A 22712-nucleotide genomic window follows, 5' to 3' on the forward strand; every position below is an offset into this window, starting at 1 on the left:
TAAGGTTTTGATAATTGTGTAATACTTTTGATTTCAGTGTGTAAGCAATAGGCAAAAACTGTAAAAAAAAAAACATGATGGACTCTTCAGAAGAGGTCATGATCTTCACAGTTTCTGCGTGGGAAAGTCACCAGACGCCACAATCTTCTGAACATAGTCATACTGAGAAATCCAGAGAGAGTTGTGTGGAGCTGATAGTCTTAATTAGCTTTGTAGCAACTCATTTGGCAACGGCTTGAATGTAACGGACATTCATTAATATCAAAAAGTTACACACTAAAGCTTTAAGTATATTTTGCTGATAATACTTGCGCACTAAAATGCAGGAATTATACTTATAATAGAGGGGGGTTTTTTACATTGAGGTTTTGCATTTTAATACAGGATCTGAATACTTAGAATAGAATAAACTTTATTGCCCATCCGAGGCAGTAACAGTGTCAAAAGATAATGGTTTAATCATTTTTATATTAAACCATTAGCTCAGGTTTAACCAAACTAATAATAATTGCGTACCACCGCAGAAACACAATGCAATATCTTGAGAAAATTGGATAATTAAGGTAAGTTATCTTGAGCTAATGAGATAAAGCTGTTGCCTCTGAGACACAAGTGCACATAATAAGTTACCAATGAAACACATTAAAGGGATATGCCACCGTTTGTTGAAATAGGGCTTATCACGGTCTCCTCTAGCTGTAGATAGGTGGGCTCACGCATTTTTTGTGCATGCATCGTTTTAGTCCGGTGCAACACCGGCAGCGCCACTGCTAGTTAGCTTAGCGTAGTGAATGGAATCCTATGTTGCCGGTTAGCATGTTGTGAGTAAAAGTGAGCCAACAAAAGACAAAAAAAACAACCTAATTACTTGCACTGAGACCAAAAATGCATTGGCCCACCTATCTACCGCCAGGGTAGACCGTGATAAGACCTATTTCAGCAAACGGTGGCGTATTCCTTTAAATAAATTGATACATACATTTGGCTAATGTTTAGTACAAAGTGCAGAGAAGAGAATGTACTTGATCACTTGACAATGAGTTAAAACGCTCATATTTGTTTGTTTTGCGCGCCCCCTGCTGGCTGCAGCCTGGTAGCTTGTTCCTTTATTTCCAGTTTTACATTTTCTTCAGATTCAAAAACTGTCAATAGTGATAGTTGTCTGTAGCCTACATCCAAGGGTATACTGCAAACAGGAGCTAATAATAACTCATTCTGCATACTTTTAATTGGCGCCAATTTGCCAAAATGTAAACCAATAAAGGAGGAGAATACAGGGGTAATTATATGAAGGAAAATATAGGCACCTTTAGAGGTGTTGAATAAACTTTATTGTAGGCTAATTTTGGAGGATGTAGTGTTGTTAAATTAAAATGCTTTATACTGAGAGGTGTTTCTTATCGCAGCAAAGTCTCCACAGAACCCCTACTGAAGAGAAATATGGGACATTACGTTAATTTGTCAATGAGTTACAAGTGATAAGTATTATATGCCAATGCCATAAGAACTTCACAATTGGACAATGTCAAAAATAAATATGAAACCGTTTCTGGACAACCACAGCAGAAACTGCAACCGTCTTATTTGCAAGCATAAAAATAAAGCGATGCCGATGTTCTAGTTTCCCAGTTGTCCCTAAACGCACCTCCGGTCTGCGTCAACAATCGCTCCAGTCTGTCCGTTTTGTTTGTTTGACGGTTGGTTTTGCACGTTACCGGGAGTAAGAAGATCCACCAGCCCGGCTGCTGTCCAAAGAGAGGTCCGGTGAGTCCGCACCTAACGTGTTATTAACGGTACAGTTGTTGTTATTATTCTAAGCCAAGTTAGTAAGGGGTTCTTGCATATTATCCCGCTAGCTAGTTTAGTTTAGCTTAGCTAGCTACACATAGATGCACCATCAGCTAAGTGAAATGCACCCATTGTCGGACACTGAGCCGTCTGTCGCACAATTCCTCCCATTTCCTCGCACCCAAGCCACCACACATACGCACTGGCAGTGTTTAAGCATGCTTCCTTTTATTGAAGTCAGGTGTATTCACGGTACATCCCCATATTTCTAGTCATTTTAGTGTAATTAGCTAGCCCTGGATCGGGTTTGTGCGGTGGCCGATAATGGAAGCAGGGTTTTCCCCTCGTTATTACTGTCTTTCTGACATAAACGTTGCAGCTAACATATGCTAATATCTCGCCTCTGAATGAGCCTGATAATCTTAGCTTATCTACTGCACCCTGAGCTTGATATAACGTTAGCAACGAAGCTGACAGACAGCAAAGATGTTGCTTCCATGCATCTTTCATGCGTGCAGTGTCAGACAACAGCCGTTTTTTTTTTTTTAACGTTAGCCCTCTTCCTCCCTGTTAAGTAGCATGTTAGCCTACATACTAACATTTCACATTTACTAGCCACGGCTAGCTGTCACTGCGCCCTGAAACAGGTGCTTTGAGATACAATTCATCGTTTTTATCCTTACGAGATATATATATATATATATATATATATATATATATATATATATATATATATATATATAAAAAGACATTGATGTGGTCTGCTCATTTTGTCAAATGGTTCCAAAAGCTGTAGCTATGTTATCTTTTATGGTCATGTCCCCACTCTTGTATTTTTGGCAAGATGTCTGTAACGTTACATTTATTTCCCAAAATATTGACTCCGAATTTTCCCTTTCTTATGATAATGTATTGTTTGGCTTTTTTCTTACTTTGCTAGCACAGCAAATCAATACTACATTATCAATTTGATCTAATTACTTGGAGCCTTTCATATTCATGTTACTAAATCTTCTAATCCTATATCACCCTTTTACATTTTTGGAAATTAAATCAAACTTTCCATTACATCAAACCTAATATTCTAGAAACAAGGAAGCTATTTACACCCTGAATCTATGTATATAACATTTTTATTAAATGATTATGTTCTGATTCCCCGATATTTTCTGTTTTTGTATGTTTTAATGTTTACCATGCTATTTGTACGTAAATGAGTTGGATCATTTAGAAACGGGAGAATTTGCACACCAAATTGAAAATTTACACTTTTATTTGACACTTGACGTTTTTGTGACTTATTAAGCCACTTTTTAAAAAAACGTTTTTGTCTCTTTTCAATGTTTTGTAGCATTTTTCTGCACTATTTTTCGCACTACCACAAGTATACACTAACCCCAACATATTACCACTATTTTTACACTCATTTTTTTGGATTTTATGTTCAATAAACCTCATGTAGCCTACATTAAAATTACATCAAATTTTTGAGTTTAAAAAAAAGCAGAAAGTTTGAATTATTTCGACTAATATTTAAGATCAGAGGACGTGGATGGGTAATCACAGACTGTCAGAGTTTAGTCACAATAATTCTATAAAATTAAATAAAACAAAAGTCAACGATAGTGAACCGATCCTTAATTTGACTTGTGAAGGGTGTTTCATGGAACCATCCGTGTTACTTTTGGGCAATTTGGTTGAAAGAAAACCCAAATTTCTGCTATAGGAACTTTTAAAAAGGGGCAAATTTGACCTGAGGGACAACATGAGGGTTAAGGAAATGATGGTACGCAATAACATTGTAAACCAGCTTCACCAGGCTGTATACCTCAAGCTGTGAATCATGTGGATGAACAGAGACGCTGTTGTCAGTTTAAACCGAGTTACTGTTTGTTGCAGACACGGCAGTTCTTGTGCAAAGCTCAGTGTTAGGTTTCACCAAAATTAACATTATTACTCTTTAACACTGTTACAGACGGGGCTCGGTGATGCATTGAAAATATCATTTCAAATATGAATTTGTTATATATCACCATATGGTTAGTACAAACAAAATCGATCAGATGTTCAGAGCAATGTCCCGTTTTCAATCACAACTTGCTGTAAATATGTTGGATCATAGAAATGTGTTCATTAAGGAAGCAACCAGTGGTGGAATACAACTAAGTACATTTACTCAAGTACCTACGTACAGTTTTGAGGTACTTTACTTGAGTATCCATTTTATGCTATGTACTCCACTACTAAGCAGGATATAAAGTAGTTCAAATGAACTCCACATTTACCGGCTGCAAAATGAAAGTGATGAACACATGAACTATAATCCAATAATATGCTATATATTATTCTGAAATGGGCCATTCTGCATAATGAGTACAAGTAAGTAAAATATCTGAGCAATCAATGATTTATTTAGTCTATAAAATGTCCAAAAATGTCAAGTGAAAAATCCTTATCACAACTTTCCTAGAGCCCAAATATATATCTTTCAAGGGCTTGCAAAAGCAAAACCTCACATTTTAAAGCTGAACCAAAAAAAACAAAAAAGGTTAGCATTTATGCTATGTGATAATTATTATTGATAATACTTTGAATAAATAATAAAGGTAATTCTAAATTAATCTTATCCCCCCCCCCCCACCACCAGGGCAAGCTCCCAATATAATGAATGTGTTTTGTTAATACAAAAGCAGAGCCCAGATTTGGAAACCACGTCAGTTCAGCTCTTTGGTTGAGTTGTTGTCAGTGTTTCGGATCACCTAAGCTGCGTTGTAACCCCTCTCCACACGGGCTGAGCCTTTACCAGGCGGCCGGAGTAACTGGATCAATTCCCAGCATCCCTCAGCGCGTCAGGTTACCACGGTCTCTCCGGGACTTGTCTCCATGGGAACATGCAGAGGGGGGAAGAGCACGACCGGTTGGTTTGATGCGGGTGGGGTTTCACCTGTCAGGTGTGTGTCTGTGTGTCTGTCTGTCTTAATTCCTATACATTGACTTGCGCGAGGTAGAGTTGTAGTTAAAGTTTAGCTTAGTTTTTGGTGTATTTATCCATTATTTTAACCTCTGTCGAGCATCTTGTCATGCTTATGATCTTGTTCACGTATTCTTTGTTCACATAGTTTCTCATTTAAATCATAATGTTGCCAATTTCAGACTTTTCTAATCACTACAGTTTCAAATCTAACAAATAGGAGAAATGGTGCACTTGTTGGGGACTATTTTCAGCAGCAGATTAATCCAAATGTTGTGCTCTAGTGAGTATTTGTGGTAGCAGAACGCTGTGAGTGGGATTGAGTCAAAATAAACTAAAGTGCGATGTGTGTGTGTGTGTGTGTGTTCATGGTAATAAAAAAACAGGTCACAGGCTCGTTGATGCGTTTTAATAGTTTTTGGACAACAACGAAGCACACAGTTTTGTTCTTTGTACCTTTTCACTGAATTTGCAAACTGAAAATTAGGCCAGCTGAGACATTTTGCAAGCAATTTGAAAATAGGTTGCTGTCCTGCAAAGTCTCAGTTGTCTGGTTGTCCTTGAATGCACCAGCTGTGTAATTTCACACAACAACAAGGAGACTTGGACCAAAACAGTGACACGACTGGATGTTAATTGTGATGGACTAATCATCCCAAACAAGCAGCATGTTTTAGGATTGCCTGCAGACGTTTAATGACAGAAGAAGGTGTGACTTTGACATAATGATACTGACATAAAAACACAACACAAACCTTGTTCTTCAGCTGGATCTTTAAATAAACTCAGGGAGTGACGCAAGTTTTTGTGAGTCACGCCAGCTTTATTTGTCTTCTCGAGCAAGTCGCTGAATTTCAGCTTTTGTCTATATGCTCAGATGGGGGCACACCCACATACGCGGACACGCACTCACACACACGAGCGGAGAAACACACCAGGCTGAGCAGGTGGGACCGGTGTGCTGTTAAAAAATACCCTGCTGAGGTAGGCAAAACGTAAGGTAGGACAGCTAGAAACAGAAAGGTGTCACAGAAACTATTTAAAGAACATTATGACAATCTTGATGATAATGGAGCATCTTTGGTATGTAAATATGCTTGATGCTTTGTTGAGGAGTTGTCAGTCACTCCCTTGTCGGCCATGAACATCCGGTTTCTTTCAGTCTGCTGGAGTTTGACCCAGAAAGTGAAGCTAAGAGTCCAGTCCGCCGTACAGTTATTCAGTTTATGGTATTATAAAACTATTGGAAGTGGAAAAAGGAGGAGGGAAGTTACTTTGAAGTACAGAGTACAGATGTGCCGCTATCAAATTTCCATGCTACGATTATGGACCTTTTTCACAGCAGACATTTTGACTTGTCATAGTAGGGAAAGCACAGCTGAAATTGATAACCTTAACGATGGCTCAGTTCCATCAAGTGTCCCAGTAAGATATTTCAGTGAGTCAGCATGCACAATACCAGGACCTCTCCTAAGTGGAATGCAGCCATCATTAAATGTTTTGAATACACCTGTGCTTTTCCTACTATGACATGTCAACATGTCTGCTGTGAAAAAGGTCCATAGTGGCCAAAGATATCACAATGTTATCACATAATTATCAAGATTTCCTGCAATAGTAAAATTGAGTGCCCGATTGATTTATTGGCCGATAGTGGCCTATCACAGACAAATTGTTATCGGTGTATATGCTGTCCGATATGCGGCAATATGATTTTTTATTCATCATTACGTACTATTTCAACCAGCAGTTGGCAGATACTGATGTTTATTTTTACTATTTTATTTATTCTTTTCTTTTTCAGTGTTCATTTCAAGAATTCTAATGTGTATATATATGTATCTTGTTAAATATTCTCTAATAAAGTTGTTTGTTTAAGAAAGTAGCCTTCTAAGTACCTTTTTACATATCGGTGCAAAATCAGTTCAAAATCCACACAGAAAAGGTCTATTTTAATATGAGCAAAAGAATTCACTATGTCGGCCGCCACATGGGTAATCTTCGAAGTTTTCCCCTCTAAAATCTGCATTGGTCTCAAAAATCCCATATCGGTCGGGCTCTGGTAAAATGAACTTGCGTCATGATTTCCTTGGATTTAATCGAACTGACCTTTTAAAGTGTACAGCGCAGCTTTGTTGGACTTCAAGTCATTTTAAACTTTAAAGGCAGCTCAGTGTCTGTGTCTTCTAGATTCTACGTCTTCATGCATATTCCGATTTCCTTTGGGTCTTAACAGTTGTAAGAGAACGTATCCTCTCTCTCCCTCTCTCAGGTTAAAGACAGTCGGTACCTGTCGGCTGTCGCTGGGTTTCTTTTGAGTCATTCGTTCATCTGTAGACCGTCCTGTTGTTCTGATGACTGACTGAAAGCCTCCATCGATCCTCCCAGCATCTCCGTCCACAGCTGCACTATGGTACAATACACACACACACACACCTCACTGACTGCTTATGCTATGAAAAGCTTCAATAATGTGAATTTGTAAACTATATATAGATGGATTAGCCTAATTTAAAAACTTTTCAGGCATTGTTATTTTCAAAAAGAACATCTGCATTTAAATAAAAATCCTGGTACAATGTACACAGCTGTTTATGCATCTTAAACTTTAAAAACACAGTTTACCTGCCGTCATAACAGTCAAGCAATGGGATGAATCCTTACAAATGTATTTTCAAGGATCTAAAAATTTTAAAAAATCTATTTGTTTTAATGTTTGTTGTTGTTGTTATGTTCTGTTTGGGGTCATGGACCCCCTGGGCCTCATTAACAGCTTAAAAAAAAACATACTTAACATTGTTTTATCACCTATTATTATTTTTTTATGACATAAACATGCTTTTGAACTGCTAAGATGTTTCATAAGTTGGCCATGGATAATGAGACATTACTTCTTTTGGTGTCTCAGAGACTCCAGCCCTAAACCAGAACACAATGGATTTACTTTATTCACAAACCAATCCTTGTGAACAATAAATCATCACTAATTATCTGAAATAAAATTAATAAATAAGCCATCTCATTGAAAAACTTTAGAATGACTTAATCTTGTAATGTTAAAACTGAGGGTAAATCAGCGTGTGTGTGTGTGTGTGTGCGTGTGTGCGTGTGTGCGTGTGTGTGTGTGTGTGTGTGTGTGTGTGTGTGTGTGTGTGTGTGCGTGCGCGTGTGTGTGTGTGCGCGCGCGTATGTGTGCGCGCGTGTGTGTGTGTGCATGTGTGCGCACGTGTGTGTGTGCGCGTACAGAGTGTATGATGTCTGAGAGCAGCTGCCATGGCCTGCAGCAGCGGACAGAGCAATGCCGAAACTCTGGAGGGGTTCCATGAGGTGAACTTGGCCTCACCCACCACACCTGACCTTCAGGTATGTAGAATTATCTCATCGCATGCAGGAAGACATTCATTTTTCAGCATATTTTAGGATGTTGACTTGATTGTCAGAAGATGTTTGGGCTTAACTCAGGTTTTCTGTTATCACGAAGCTGGCTCATATTCCTTTTTTTTTTTCTCATTTAAATTTTTATTGAATTCTTAATAGCAGAGTATATGAGTACAGGGTTGGCCATACATTTCGGAACCTTGGCATAAACATACGACATGTTACAGAGGAAAAATAAAACTTGAAAAATAAAGTAAGAAATATAAGGGGGAAATCCAGTCTACAGAAGGACGAAGACGCTATGCTGTATTTAGTCTCTGCTTTCTTAGGTTGAGTTGTCATTAGCCCTTGTATAGGTCCAAAAAAGATCCCAGGAGGTCATCCCGTCCTCCATGTTAGCCGACAAGATGCTGTCTCCACCATTGCATTAGTCCAATCTTTCAGATTAGGAGGTACAGTAGTTTTCCAGTGTCTTAAAATAACTCTAGAAGCTGTGACCAAGCCCACCATAATGACAGAAAAAGCTCTTTTTGACATATTCGGTATTTGTGATCTGTCCCCTAGTAAACATACGGCAGGAGTCAGGGGAATCACTGAACCTGACCAGTTACTCAGGAAGTCTACAACCTTGACCCAAAATTGACTCACTAATGCACATTCCCATACACAGTGAAGAAAAGTTCCTACCTCTGTTTTACACTTCCAACACATATTATCATTCATCAATTTCATTCTATGTAATCTCACCGGGGTATGATAATATCTGTGCATGATCTTATATTGTGTGAACTTCCCTCTTGCTTCCCTTACATACTTTCCACAGTCTGCTAGAACCCCCAACCATTTCTCCTGTGTAAAGACTATTCTCAGGTCTCTCTGCCATAACAATTTCACATTAGAGGACTCGCCACTAACTGAATAGTTTGTTAGTCTGTAAAATTCAGATATTCCAAAATAACATTTTCTGAACAATTACCAATTAGGGATTTTACACAGTCCCTAATTTGCAAGTATTTCCAAAAATGTTGTTTGCCTTCGAGTTTAAATTGACGTAATAATTCTTCATAAGACATGAATTGTCCATTTTTGTACAGATCTCCTATAGTACATACACCACTTGAACGCCACTGCCTCCAATATACTGACGTTTTACCAATATGTATGGCAGGATTAAACCACAATGAAGCATATAGCTGTACATACTGCGACAACTTATACATTTTGTGTACCTTGGCCCACACTTCCCCAGAGTGTACAAGAATTGGGTTCGTTGTTTTACTTCGTTGAGACAGTTGCTCCTTTGGACTAAATGGTAAACATAACTCATTCTCAATCTCCATCCAATCTAGCTTGTTGTCTGTCATTTTCCAATATTTGGCTAATTTAGCCATTTCAAAAGATATCCCATATAACCTTGGATCTGGTAAACCTAATCCCCCTTTCTCCTTGGGGGCGCAGAGTTTACTTAGTTTTATCCTTGCTCTTTTCCTGTCCCATAAAAACTGTTTAACTATATCATCATACTTCTTAAAAATGGCAGGCGGTATCATGATTGGCAGCATCATTACTATATTATTAAATTGAGGAGCTACTATCATTTTAATAATATTGACTTTTCCTCACAGATAAGTTTTATCTTTTGCCACTTCTCCAAATTTGTTTTAATTTTTTGCAACACCGGGTTAAAGTTTAACGAGGGCATCTCTCCTAGGTCTTGACTGAGTTTATTTCCTAGATACTTCATGCCTTGAGGTACCCACTTAAATTAAAATTTTTCCACCATATAATGGTGGCATGCGGAAGTCATAGGCATAGCCTCGGATTTATTCCAATTAATTATGTAACCTGACCGTTTAGAGTAGGACTGAATAGTATCCATCAAATGTGGCAAGGATGCCTCAGGGTCTGTCACTACAGATAGAATATCATCAGCATATATCAACAATTTATGTTCCTGTCCCCCACCCTCTACTCCCTTAATTCTCCCATTATTCCTGATGCTAAAAGCCATCATAACCTGGTGATTTCCCAGTGTTCATTAATGACACAGCTTTCCTTATTTCTGCTACAGTTATAGGCGACTCTAACCTCTCTGCGTGATCAGGGTTAAGCTTAGGCATATTAATGTTAGAGAGGAATGAATTTATTTGGTTGTCATCGCAAGATACCGATGATGTATATAGTTTCTTGTAATATTGTTGAAATGTCTCATTTATACCTTTTGTTGAGGTTACTAATTTATCTCCCTGTTTGATAGCTGAAATTATATTTGAGGAGTCTTTTTCTTTCACTTGTCTAGCTAATATTTTTCCAGTTTTTTCCCCACCTTCATAAAAATTTGTTTTTAATCTGTATAAGGAGTATTCTACTTTTTTGTTAAAGATTTCATGCAACTGAAACTTGAGCTTACAGAGTTCCTGATATTGTGGTTCTGAAAAGTGTTCCACTAAATCATTTTCCTTTAATTTAATTTAATTTCACCTTCTAATTCCCTGATTCTGTTTAGACTCTTTTTTTTTCTTTTGAGCCGAACGGGCTATTCATTTCCCTCTTATATATGCTTCAGAGGCCTCCCAAACTGTTGCAATTTCCTTAGTGCTGCCAGTGTTTAATTCAAAAAAAGATTTCAAATCCTCTCCCAACAATGTCCTAAAGCCTTTGTCCTGTAATAGTGAAGTATTCATTCTCCATCTAGTCCTCTTACCCATGTCCAATTCTGTATTTATACATAATTCCACCACTGCATGATCTGTGATAGCAATAGTTCTTATACTGCAACTAACTACACGGTTTACTAAAGGGCTTGCAATTAAGAAAAAGTCAATTCTGGAGTGTGACTTATGACAGTGGGAAAAAAAACATGTACTCCCTCTCCCTAGGGTTAGTAAGCCTCCAGACGTCCACCAGCGCCATGTCATCTTTTAACGTGAATTGCTTCCCTATCTTTAGTCATCAGTGGACCTTTAAACTGACTTTTGTCTAAAACAGGGTCCATCACTTGGTTAAAGTCTCCTGCCAGTATTATTTGCCCATCAGCTGGCTCATATTCCTTTACTTTAAGACTTCAAAACGTGCCTGTTTGGAACAAGCCGATTGCTTGGCTTCCAGTATTACTGTTTGTAGCTTTCTCCAGAACCATTGTACCCCGAAATAACTTACAGAAGGGCCCCCAAAGCAACCCAACTGTGTCTTACTGTGTACTTCTACTTCAGAGGAAAACATTGTACTACTACATTTACCTCACATATTTACCTATACATATTTATTTTACTCACAAAATATCCCAATTAAAATATGATGCATTATTATTCATTAAACTATCTAGCTCCACCTTGAACAAACGTTTAGTAAATGTAGGTGCGTTGTGCTGATATATTCCTCTCTTTTCACTTGAAATAAACATTTGAATGCAGGACTGTGACAACAGACACATGCACACACAGACGGTCCTCACTTTATAGATTGTTAGAGATCACTCTTGATAACTTTTAACGTCTTTATTGGTTCACTGTGTGTTCTCCTGGCAGAACCAAGCTGAGCAGCGCCCCCCCGCCCAACAGCAGAGTGCCCCGCCCACCTCTCTGTACCGCACCCACTCTCTGGGAGCGCACCCTAGTGGCCGCCCCACCTCACTGCGGGCCGACCAGCTCCCCACGCAGCCAGTGTACTCCACACCACGGCACAGCCACAATGGAAGGTAATGAAAACACATTGACAAAAATCAAAATCATCTTTGGTGGTAGTTAGATCTAAGTTGATCACAAATGAATTGGCAATTATTTTGAGAATTGATTGATTTTTTTCAAGCAGAAAGGTCCAATATTCTCTGGTTGCAGCTTCTCCAATGTAAAGTTTTTATTTATTTTCTCTGTTTTACATCAAATTTAATTGAATAGGTTTTAGTTTTCGATAATATTTTTTCGAAGTTTTCAGATAAAACGAGGCATTTGTAGGCATCACCTTGGGCTCTGGGTATTTTTCACAATGTTTCTGAGATTTTATGGAACTAAAGAGCTGTAGGGGTAAGGAAACAAAGTCCAGCAGCCAGACTGACTGTGTGACACTCACTCTTAACACGTTTGTAGGTTTTTGTTCACAAATAACTTGGCCAAAGACTTTTCTTTTGTATCCGCTGTAATCCATAATTCAATTCATTTCAATTTTATTTATAGTATCAAATCATAACATAAGTTATCTCGAGACACTTTACAGATAGAGTAGGTCTAGACCACACTCTATAATTTACAAAGCCCCAACAATTCCAACAATTCCAGTAATTCCCTCAAGAGCAAGCAGTGCGACAGTGGCGAGGAAAAACTCCCTCTTGGGAAGAAACCTCGGACAGACCCAGGCTCTTGGTAGGCGGTGTCTGACGAGCCGGTTGGGGGTGTGATAACTGACCTCTGTGATGGTTACGCTGCTGCACAGTGTGCCAGGCCAGGAGGCGGAGTCAACCGAGGGCAACTTCCTGTCCGCAGAGGATGGCGAGGAGTGCAGCGCTCTGAGCGACAGCCTGTCGCGGCTGCGCAGCCCGTCTGTTATGGAGGTCCGAGAGAAAGGAAGCGAGAAGCTGAAGGAGGAGCTGGCCAAGGCCCAGAGGGTAGGACGGACACACACACACACACACACACACACACACACACACACACACACACACACACACACACACACACACACACACAGTTTCTGGTCTTAACCTGAAGGTATTTAAAGTGAATGTGGAGTGTTTTCTGGGACAGTTGTTTTGTAAATACTTCATCATCTTATCACCCACACTATTTACATTACTGAAATAAACACGTAAAATGTAATTATAGGAAGGAACGATCACCATATATTTTTTTTCATATTTTATTTTCTTTTAATTCCATGTGTTTTCATTTGGCGGTTGTTTTTCTGTTGTGTTGTTTTCTGTTTTTGTGTATGTGTGTGTGTGGAAGGAGCTGCTGTTAAAGGATGAGGAGTGTGAGAGGTTGTCTAAAGTCAGAGACCAGCTCGGCCAGGAGCTGGAGGAGCTCACCGCCAGTCTCTTCCAGGTCGGTCCGCCTCTCCTCCGTCCATCTGTCCGTCTCCTCTGCTTCCCGTTTCCTGTTTCCCTTCCTCCTGAGGCAGCGGCCAGACAGAAAAAAATGAAAATGGTTCCCCCTGGGATTTGTTGCTCTCTATTCTCTGGCAGCAGAGATGTGAAACGGAGGCGTCGGGAGGCTGTGTTTTAGTTTTATTTCTAAACATTTAGTGCGTCTCGGGTTATTTTTCTTGATCCTCCATCAAGTCATTAAAATAGAAACAACTATGGCTCTTTTTCCAAGTGCCAGAGAGAAAGCTCTGTTTCTCAGTCTTGCTTCATTCAACTCTCTGTACTTTTTTTGACTTCTATCTCTGAGTGGGGGAAATAATCATTTAGCTCTGAAATCTTTAGCAAAGGGTCCTTAGAGTCACTGCAGGGGGAGGCTCCAAATTATTGTTTGATAGTTCTTTGAGTTTTTATCCCCAAAAAACATTGATGATATACTTTTACTGGCCTGTAGGTAAGGTCGCCCCAGCCAGGGGGGGTCTAGGCACTCTCCGATGGCTTGCGAGCTGGGAAACCAAACTTTAGTCGTGTATAGAGTTGGTGGGCGGGGCTTATGGCAGCTGCTGCTGGGAACAGCGGTCTTCTGGAAGACTTGGAGTTCAGCTTTTCTTTGAGAAAAGAACAAAGAACGGCACTGAAGTCATTCTTAAGGAAGGAAGATGTGTTCGGAGTTTTGCCGACCAGATACGGCAAATGTTCTGCTACCTTCTTCGTTGCTCTGATTGGTTGTAGCGCTATCCTATTACGTGCAGAGGGAATTTGAAAGACAACCGTTTATCCCGCCCCTCGGATTGAGCCCTGCCAATGGTGAGTTCCCAGACCCAACATCTTGATGTGGGTCTGGCTTTTCAGGCTAGAAAACCGGAGCACCCGGAGAAAACCCACACAGACACAGGGAGAACATGCAAACTCCACACAGTAAGGCCCAGGACGACCAGGGTTCGAACCCGGTACCTTCTTGCTGTGAGGCCACAGTGCTAACCATTGGGCCTTGAGGACATTTATCAGACTTAACACAGCGCCCTCTATGCAGTAGTCCTCCCCAACACTGGGGGAAACGGTCTTTCACAGGAACACTAAACCTTTTTGAGTTGTTTGACAAATTTCTTGCTCTGCCGTTCGATGTTTGAGTTCAAGAAGCAGACGGAATCTGTGCGGCTGGCCTTCACAACATGTTCCTTTTCTCCTTACACTCCTTGTTCTTCAGCCTTTTTCTCATAGCAGGTGTTGGGATTCTTATCGGTGTGTGTGTTTGTGTGTGTGTTTTTTTGTAGCCTGTATACGTAAGCAGCAAAACCAGTGTTTTGTATTCAAACACTTGCTTTACTTTATGTTACAATTATGTTTTTCTAACGTTTATTTTCAGAGTGAATTGTTCCTTTTAATACCCATTGAGCTTGTGTAGATCCGTTTCACTATCCAAATAAAACAAAATCCCAACACTAATATCGTGAGTGAAGAAAATATCCAAAAATAACAAAATCGTTTGTGTGTGTGTTTTCCAGGAGGCCCACAAAATGGTCAGAGAAGCCAACGTCAAACAGGCGAATGCTGAAAAACAACTGAAGGAAGCCCTGGGAAAGGTGACCGCACTGCCAACGCTACGAATGTTCCTCTCATGAATATCGTACTCCTTCCTTCTCAGAGTCCTAACTCAGTCAAATCTTCAACACACCGACATGAAGCACATTAATAACGTTCAGTGTGACTTATACTTCCTGAGGATATCATTATCTCTGATGCGGGTGATCTCGGGTACACTGCAAACAGGAGCTGCTAATTTGGCAATTTGTTAATGGTGCAAAATTGGTTGTTTAATAGGTTCCCAAGTAGGTCTTTGTGTTGGTGGCATGTTTCCATCTATCAGATTAGCAAAAAAAGATTTTTTCTTTTTAGATTGACGTCCTCCAGGCGGAGGTCCAGGCCCTGAAGACACTGGTGCTCTCCTCCCCCACCTCCCCGCTGGGTGAACTGCCCTCTGCGGGAGCCGGGGGGAAGACTCCCTTCAGGAAGGGCCACAGCAGGAACAAGAGCACCTCCTCGGCCATCATGGGGACGCAGCCCGACCCGTCGGCCACGCAGCCCATCGTGCGGGAGTGTAGAGAGGTAAGAGCGCTAACACGAGCCTACAGAACTTGATGTAACACCACAGCTGACAATACTTTTAATCTGTTAACCTGTGTTGTTGGACGTGTAGGTGGACAGTCAGCTGTTCAGCGACTTCAAGGCGTGGAAGGAGGAGCCGACGCTCGACCGGGGCTGCTGCTTCCTGGAGAGAGTTTACCGTGAGGACATCTACCCCTGCCTCACCTTCAGCAAGAGCGAGGTACAGAGAGATGCAGACAAAGATCTCACTTAAAGGCCTGTTTTTGACCACTAGTAGTGGTATGGAGTAGGGGTGCATGACATATTGACTCAATATCTTTATCGCGATATCACGTTGCGCAATATTATATCCAAAGTGTAGCGATAAGTACGCAATATTTAGTTTATTTTGTGAAGCGCTGCGTCCTGTCCGTTGGCTGTGTGCCTTGGTTGTGTTTGATTTAGAGCTTGAAACGCTGTAATGATCACGTCTCATTATTGCAGTCGCCACGCGCGCGTGTACACGTTAGTGCACGCCAGCGACGGGGCCACTATGTGACAAACCCTATGGGACAGGCGTACCGCGTGTGGGAATATTTGAACAGAGTGACAGTGTAAGGGAAGAAATAGATGAGACAACAAAACAGAACCAATCAGAGAAGGGAAAGAAAAGTTGTTTTTTTTTATGTCCTATTCTCTTTATTTATATATTTTATACTGTCCAACCAGTAGAACATGTCCTATTCTCTTTATTTATATATTTTATACTGTCCAACCAGTAGAACATGGCCTGTTCTCTTTATTTATATATTTTATACTGTCCAACCAGTAGAACATGTCCTGTTCTCTTTATTTATGTTATACTGTCCAACCAGTAAAACAATTTGCTTATCTCTTTATTTATATATTTTATACTGTCCAACCAGTAGAACATGTCCTTTTCTCTTTATTTATATATTTTATACTGTCCAACCAGTAGAACATGTCCTGTTGTCTTTATTTATATATTTTATACTGTCCAACCAGTAAAACATGTCCTGTTCTGTAGACATGGTCCTTATTTATTTATTTATTTATGTATTTATTTATATATTCATTCATGTTGGACCAGTCCAATATGACAGTCAGTTGAAATAAACCTTGTGCTGTATTTGTTAGGACTCTATTTTGATGCGTTTTCCCATAACATTTGTAATTTTACATATGATTAAAAATATCGAAATTCATAATCGATATCGCAACATCACATTTTGTCAGTATCGTGCAACCCTACTTGGATGCAACCCGAGTCCATTGTTTTCTAGCGGACCGTAGTTCGGTTGTTTGGTCCGCACCGGAGTTCAAATGAGCTGTCGCCCCACCCCAAGCGAACCAAGTTTTATGGGGGGGGGTATTTTTCCTTCCTCAGTCAGTTACCCAGATATCGGGATGGATCGTGGATGTTTTTCTTGCAACGTATCGAGCTTTGTAGAATCGCTGTATCGCGTTACCGTCATTATCACGGGCAACGTATCATGATAGTATCCTAAGTTACTGTCATTCCCACCCCTACTCTAGACTAGCTAGACTAGTATGTCTTGCAAAGTTAAGTATTTTTTATTTATTTATTTTTCTATCCCTCCATTGTCCACTTTTCTAACCTATCCTTGAAGGCTCACTGTCCTCACCTGCTCTCTACTCAGCTCGGTTCGGCCATCTTGGAAGCTGTGGAGCAGAACACGCTCAGTGTGGAGCCGGTCGGTTTCCAGCCGCTGCCCGTGGTCAAAGCCTCGGCGGTGGAGTGTGGAGGACCAAAGTAAGACCGGGCACACACACACATGCAAACATAGCAACTCTTTCTCCTCTTCATCGAGCTATCACTCTTTCATCGTCATCTCTCCATCTTCCCTCAATTTCCTCCTCTAGTGGGCGAAGGGCTGAGCTCGTCACGTAAGTCTGACTCTCTCTCTCTCGCTCTTTCTCTTCCATCAGCATTTTTTAATCTCCCCTCAGTTGCTCCTCGACCCCGCCTGGCTCTACCAAACACCCCTTCTAACTCTCAGAATTATAATCATCCTTCCTTCGATACTTTCTTCTGTCCAGGTTTATCAGAGCAATCCTGATGAGAGCAAGCTTGATAAATGTTTAACAGGGATCCATCTCTCCTTACTTCCTTTCCTTTCTTCCTCAAGTCTTAGTATTAGTCTTGTTTTGTTTGATGGCTTGTTTTTTTTTTGTTTTTTTTTAAATACAGTTTTCCTCACTTTGAAACAAAACCCATAAATAACTTCACGTCTTTTTGTGTGTCTGCCCGATAGAAAATGTGCCCTGAGCGGTCAGACCAAAACCTGTAAGCACAGAATCAAGTTTGGAGATTCGTCCAACTATTACTACGTGTCTCCGTACTGTAGATATAGAGTGAGTACCAACACACACACACACACACACACACACACACACACACACACACACACACACACACACACACACACACACACACACACACACACACTACAAAAGCAACAAGTTGTTGCAAACTAATACAATCAGGAATTCATTTTCATTTCTGTTAGTCTTTGTTCAAATCCAAGCTTGTACTTGTACATCACATCCATGAGAATCCCAGATTCAGTGAGCATCAGTCCGCCTCCTTTAAAGTGCTCATATTATGCTCATTTTCAGGTTCATAATTGTATTTAGAGGTTGTACCAGAATAGGTTTACATGGTTTCATTTTCAAAAAACACCATATTTTTGTTGTACTGCACATTGCTACAGCTCCTCTTTTCACCCTGTGTGTTGAGCTCTCTGTTTTAGCTGCAGAGTGAGGCATCTCACTTCTGTTCAATATTTGTTTGGAGTCACACATGTGCAGTACCTAGGTTAGGACTACTAGCCAGTCAGAAGCAGAGTATGAGGGCGTGCCCTGACAGTAGCTAGGTAAGGACTACTAGCCAGTCAGAAGCAGAGTATGAGGGCGTGCCCTGACAGTACCTAGGTAAGGACTACTAGCCAGTCAGGAGCAGAGTAGGTGCTGACAGTAGCTAGGTAAGGACTACTAGCCAGTCAGAAGCAGAGTAGAGGGCGCCCTGACAGTAGCTAGGTAAGGACTACTAGGCAGAAGCAGAGTGGAGGGCGCCCTGACAGTACCTAGGTAAGGACTACTAGCCAGTCAGGAGCAGAGTATGAGGGCGTGCCATGCTAGCAGCTAGGCGAGCATTATAACGTGTGTTACAAAGTGACCACGTCTGTCTCTGAAGTAAAGGCTGGACTACAATAGAGCTGTTTGGAGCAGTTGGTGAACAGTGTTTTCTGTTGGAGATGGTAAGTCCCTTTGGGGGGGACTTTGGGCTTTTTCACTTTGTAAACCTATAACATGCACAAAAAAAGATATATAACACAATAAAGGAAAGGGGAAAAGCCAAAAAGCATAATATGAGCACTTTATGTGTAATATATGTTTAACTCGTGTAGATGTCATTCATGAGCTCTGTGTTAACTGTAGCTTTGTGTAGTGATCCCATCTCATGATCCTGCTTGGTAAATTTCATATACCAAGAAATCTAAATTTGCCATGTCATTCCCATTTTTTTATTCATATGTAGTCTCTTAAAAATAATAAGAAAAATGTGTCTACCATACATCACTATAACTAATTATTTGGTGATCTATCTGCTGCCCCCCCCACATCTCCTTCATGTTTTCTTTTTAGTCTTTCATATGTCTTTCTTGACGATATGACATCTAGGTTGTCTGACTTTGTTCCATTTACTTTCTTAATTTTTTTTTTTATTTTTATAGAAAACAAAATTGTTGTAACACCTCGAAAAGATCTGTTTCACAAACACTAGATTCAAACAGTTTTTATACTGTATAAATTGTATTTGTCTTTGTGTTTTTGTCCTCTCAGATCACAGCAGTGTGTAATTTCTTCACCTACATTCGCTACATCCACCAAGGGCTGGTCAAACAGCAGGATGGTAAGCGAGAAAACACACACACACACACACACACACACACACACACACACACACACACACACACGCTTTCCCCCCCCCCGACAGACTGTGGGCCCTATCTTGCACCGGCGCAAAGCCCGAAGTGTCTTTGCAAGTTTAAGACCGACGCAGTTGTCCATTTCCCATCCAGCACCCGCGTCGTTTAAATAGCAAATGCACCTGCGCCCATCTTTGCGCCCATGCTGGTCTTACAGGGAGGTGTGTTCAGGTGCATTCTGGGCATATTGCTATCTTGATGCAGCAGGAAGTGATCGCGCCATTGACCAACAAAAACCTGGTCTAAAGTCAATAACGCAGCATTTCATTGTTATTTTAACAGCTCATTAGTAAGATGCTCCTCGGCTCGTGCCCAGCGCACGCACACTATGCTTGTTAAACACACAGGGACGCACAGCAGCACACACACACACACACACACACACACGCGGAAGATTACAAATAAAAATATTACGGTGCAAATCCTCCATCATAACAGCAATGCTCCAAGGTCCAAACGCGCCTGGCTTTTAAAGGGAATGGGAGATGATCTCTGATTGGTGTATTGCATGTTACGCCCAAAACACACCTCTGATTAATGAAGACACTAAGTACAGCCCTTTAGAACCAGGCGCACGGACCCTTTTTTACCGCCGTCAAACTAGAAAAAGTGGATTTGGACACGCCCTAAACACACCTGCACCAGGCGCTTCACACCGTGCGCTTAGATCGTTAAAATAGGGCCCTATGACTTTTTTCCTACTTTTTTCGACATACTATGTTATACTACATACTATTTCTATTGACATACCGTACTGACTTTTGATTTGACTGATGACACCACCTGGTGGCGTTTCCCTCTGCTGTGTGTTTGTAGCGGAGCAGATATTCTGGGAGGTGATGCAGCTACGGAGGGAAATGTCCTTCGCCAAGCTTGGCTACTACAAAGACCAGCTGTGACCGATGGACAGCCCCGCCCTCCAATCACAGCCAACTGCGCCCCGAATCCCCGCCCCCTTCCTGGTCCTGGTTTTCCCTCATCCTGTCATTTCCCTCCATCCCTCCCTCCCTCCTTTGTGCGAGTGTGTTTTTGTGTGTGAAAGAGAATAACTGTGGTTGTTTTCAATCACCACAAAAAAAAAAAGACGTCCGTGGTCTGTTGTCGTTACTGATCTGGAGTTTTTATGGGTTTCTGTTGAGAATCCAAAATATTTTTCTTTTATTGAAACATGTAACACTCCCATTATATGAATTATTGTTAATATATGAAGACAACTGGCTTTGTTCCCCTCCCCCTCTAAAAATAAAACATACAAAAACCCTTTAATTGTTAAATCAGAGTTTAACAGGGCTGAAACAAGTCATTTGAATTCTTCAGTTACAAATGGAGACAACTTTCTGGACATATGATGGAGAATTAGAGCCACTCTTCTGAGATTTAGAGAATATTTAGAAATAAGTTGTAGTGTTGGGAAAATAAAGTCATAAAACAAAAATGTATAACCTTTCAAACATTATTTAAACAATCTAAAATATTACAACTATTCTAGAAATCCCCGATATATTTTCCTAACAGTGGCCCTGTTGCTCCGTCGTAGTGGCACAAGTAACTAAAACCTGTTAAACAGTGCTGCTAAATGACCAAACAATCAATTATTGTGAAACTGTATAAGCTGACATTGAATTTATGTTGTAGAAAATGATAAAGGCAGTATGTGAAATGTAAAGAAATATGTGCAAAGATAATCAGAAGATCACCCATTCAGACTGGATAGTAATAATTACAGCTGGAATGACGACCTGTTTTTCTGCAAACTTGTTGGTCCGCCTTTTAATTTCTTGAATTATAATGTTTCTTTGCCTCCCCTTTAAATCTCTGCCACCCTGGAGGCTTTTGGCTTACTACTGCTGAATTACAACCGAGCACAGTGAATAATTCCCCACCTCCCCCTGTAATGTTTAACCTGTCTGAATGGGGCTTAAAAAGTCTTTTCAGCATTATAAAGTTTGTCTCTGTATGACAGAAAATGTTATTTATAATTACTTTAATAATTTATGACCATTATTTGACGGTTATTTTGTTGTCGGTGTGGTTTCAGACGGTAAAGCTTCAGTTGGAAAAATGAAATTGACATTTTACTGCTGTTAAACACTACATGATGTTCTGGCCTCTTTTACATACTTTGACAAACAAATTTGCTGTGTGTATTTTCATTTTCCTGGTGTTTTCAGCCTGCTGTATTTAATCAATCAGGAAATGTGTAGATAATAAGCTGTGTGTGGGGGAGTGTGTTTGTATGCCTGGTGTTGTGTAAACTTTCATGTATGTTAATTTAAACCTGATTCCTCTGCATCTCCCTCTCTGTCATTCATAGTCATTGTCACTTTCCCGGTTTGGTTTAGTGCCTTTTCTCTCAGACACTCTGAAATAAAAACAGTAATACCTCTGGAAACTGCTGCTGTCTGTGGAGTCTGTCCCCCACCTTACACGCTGCAACATGACAAAGTCAAGTGCACTACAGGTCAGATGACATGTCCAGCACGTTTACACTGACTATACCAAGTCCAAATGTCTTTGGGGTTAAAGAAATATGACGTACTACAGTATGACTATTTTCAATATACTAAACTATGACTTTTTTCATGACTTTTTCAACATGCTATACTATGACTTTTTTTCGAGTTTTTCGACATGACTTTTTTTTTGTCTTTTGTTTAAGAATATTTTTGGGGGCTTTTTTCCCTTTTATTACAGAGTGACAGTGGATAGACCGGAAAGGTGGGAGAGAGATGGGGGATGACACGCAGCAAAGGGCCGCAGGTCTGGCCCGAACCCGTGCTGCTGCAAAGGCCCCAGCCCAAAGAGGTCGCCCCAACTTTTTCATTACTTTTTTCAACATACTATATTATGAGTTTTTCAGCATGCTATACTGAGTTTTTCAACATGCTATACTATGATTTTTGTTGACATACGATACTATATTATGAGGGTTTTTTTCATGATTTTTTCGGCATACTCTACTATGACCTGTGGCCTTGACTTCAGTCGCCATGAAGTCCTTTGAACGCCTGGTGTTGACCCACCTCAAAAACATCACCGGTCAGCAGCTGGACCCCCTGCAGTTTGCCAACAGGGCAAACAGGTCAGTGGATGATGCAGTGAACATGGGGCTGCACTTCATCCTGCAACACCTTGACTAGCCAGGGACCTACGTCAGGATCCTGTTTGTGGACTTCAGCTCGGCGTTCAACACTATCATACCTGAAATCCTACCGCCAAACTCTCTCAGCTCACTGTATCTCCTGCCATCTGTCAGTGGATCTCCAGCTTCCTGACTGACAGGAGGCAGCATGTGCAGCTGAGAGATGTCACATCTGGAACACGGACAATCAGCACTGGTGCACCACAGGGATGTGTCCTTTCCCCACTGCTCTTCTCCCTC

General features: G+C 40.7%; 1 protein-coding gene across 7 annotated transcripts; it reads left to right on the forward strand.

Annotated features, from left to right (window-relative positions):
• Positions 1-1622: 1622 nt before the first annotated feature.
• On the forward strand, positions 1623-21722 carry LOC120553579 (RAB3A interacting protein (rabin3)). Of its 7 annotated transcripts, none has more exons than XM_039792156.1 (14): positions 1623-1759; positions 7032-7172; positions 8006-8122; positions 11665-11834; positions 12566-12737; positions 13078-13173; positions 14717-14794; positions 15108-15317; positions 15409-15537; positions 16949-17091; positions 17202-17225; positions 17594-17693; positions 19185-19254; positions 20147-21722. In XM_039792156.1, the coding sequence occupies exons 3-14, from the start codon at positions 8033-8035 to the stop codon at positions 20227-20229; spliced, it is 1365 nt and encodes a 454-aa protein (XP_039648090.1). In that variant the 5' UTR covers positions 1623-1759; positions 7032-7172; positions 8006-8032; the 3' UTR covers positions 20230-21722. The 7 variants fall into 7 exon arrangements, with proteins under 7 accessions (XP_039648090.1, XP_039648089.1, XP_039648088.1 ...); XM_039792155.1 differs by having other exon boundaries at positions 1624-1793; XM_039792154.1 differs by having other exon boundaries at positions 1624-1764.
• Positions 21723-22712: the final 990 nt, after the last annotated feature.

Source organism: Perca fluviatilis, chromosome 23 (assembly GCF_010015445.1).
Source record: "Perca fluviatilis chromosome 23, GENO_Pfluv_1.0, whole genome shotgun sequence".
In the NCBI taxonomy this organism is placed as follows: domain Eukaryota; kingdom Metazoa; phylum Chordata; class Actinopteri; order Perciformes; family Percidae; genus Perca; species Perca fluviatilis.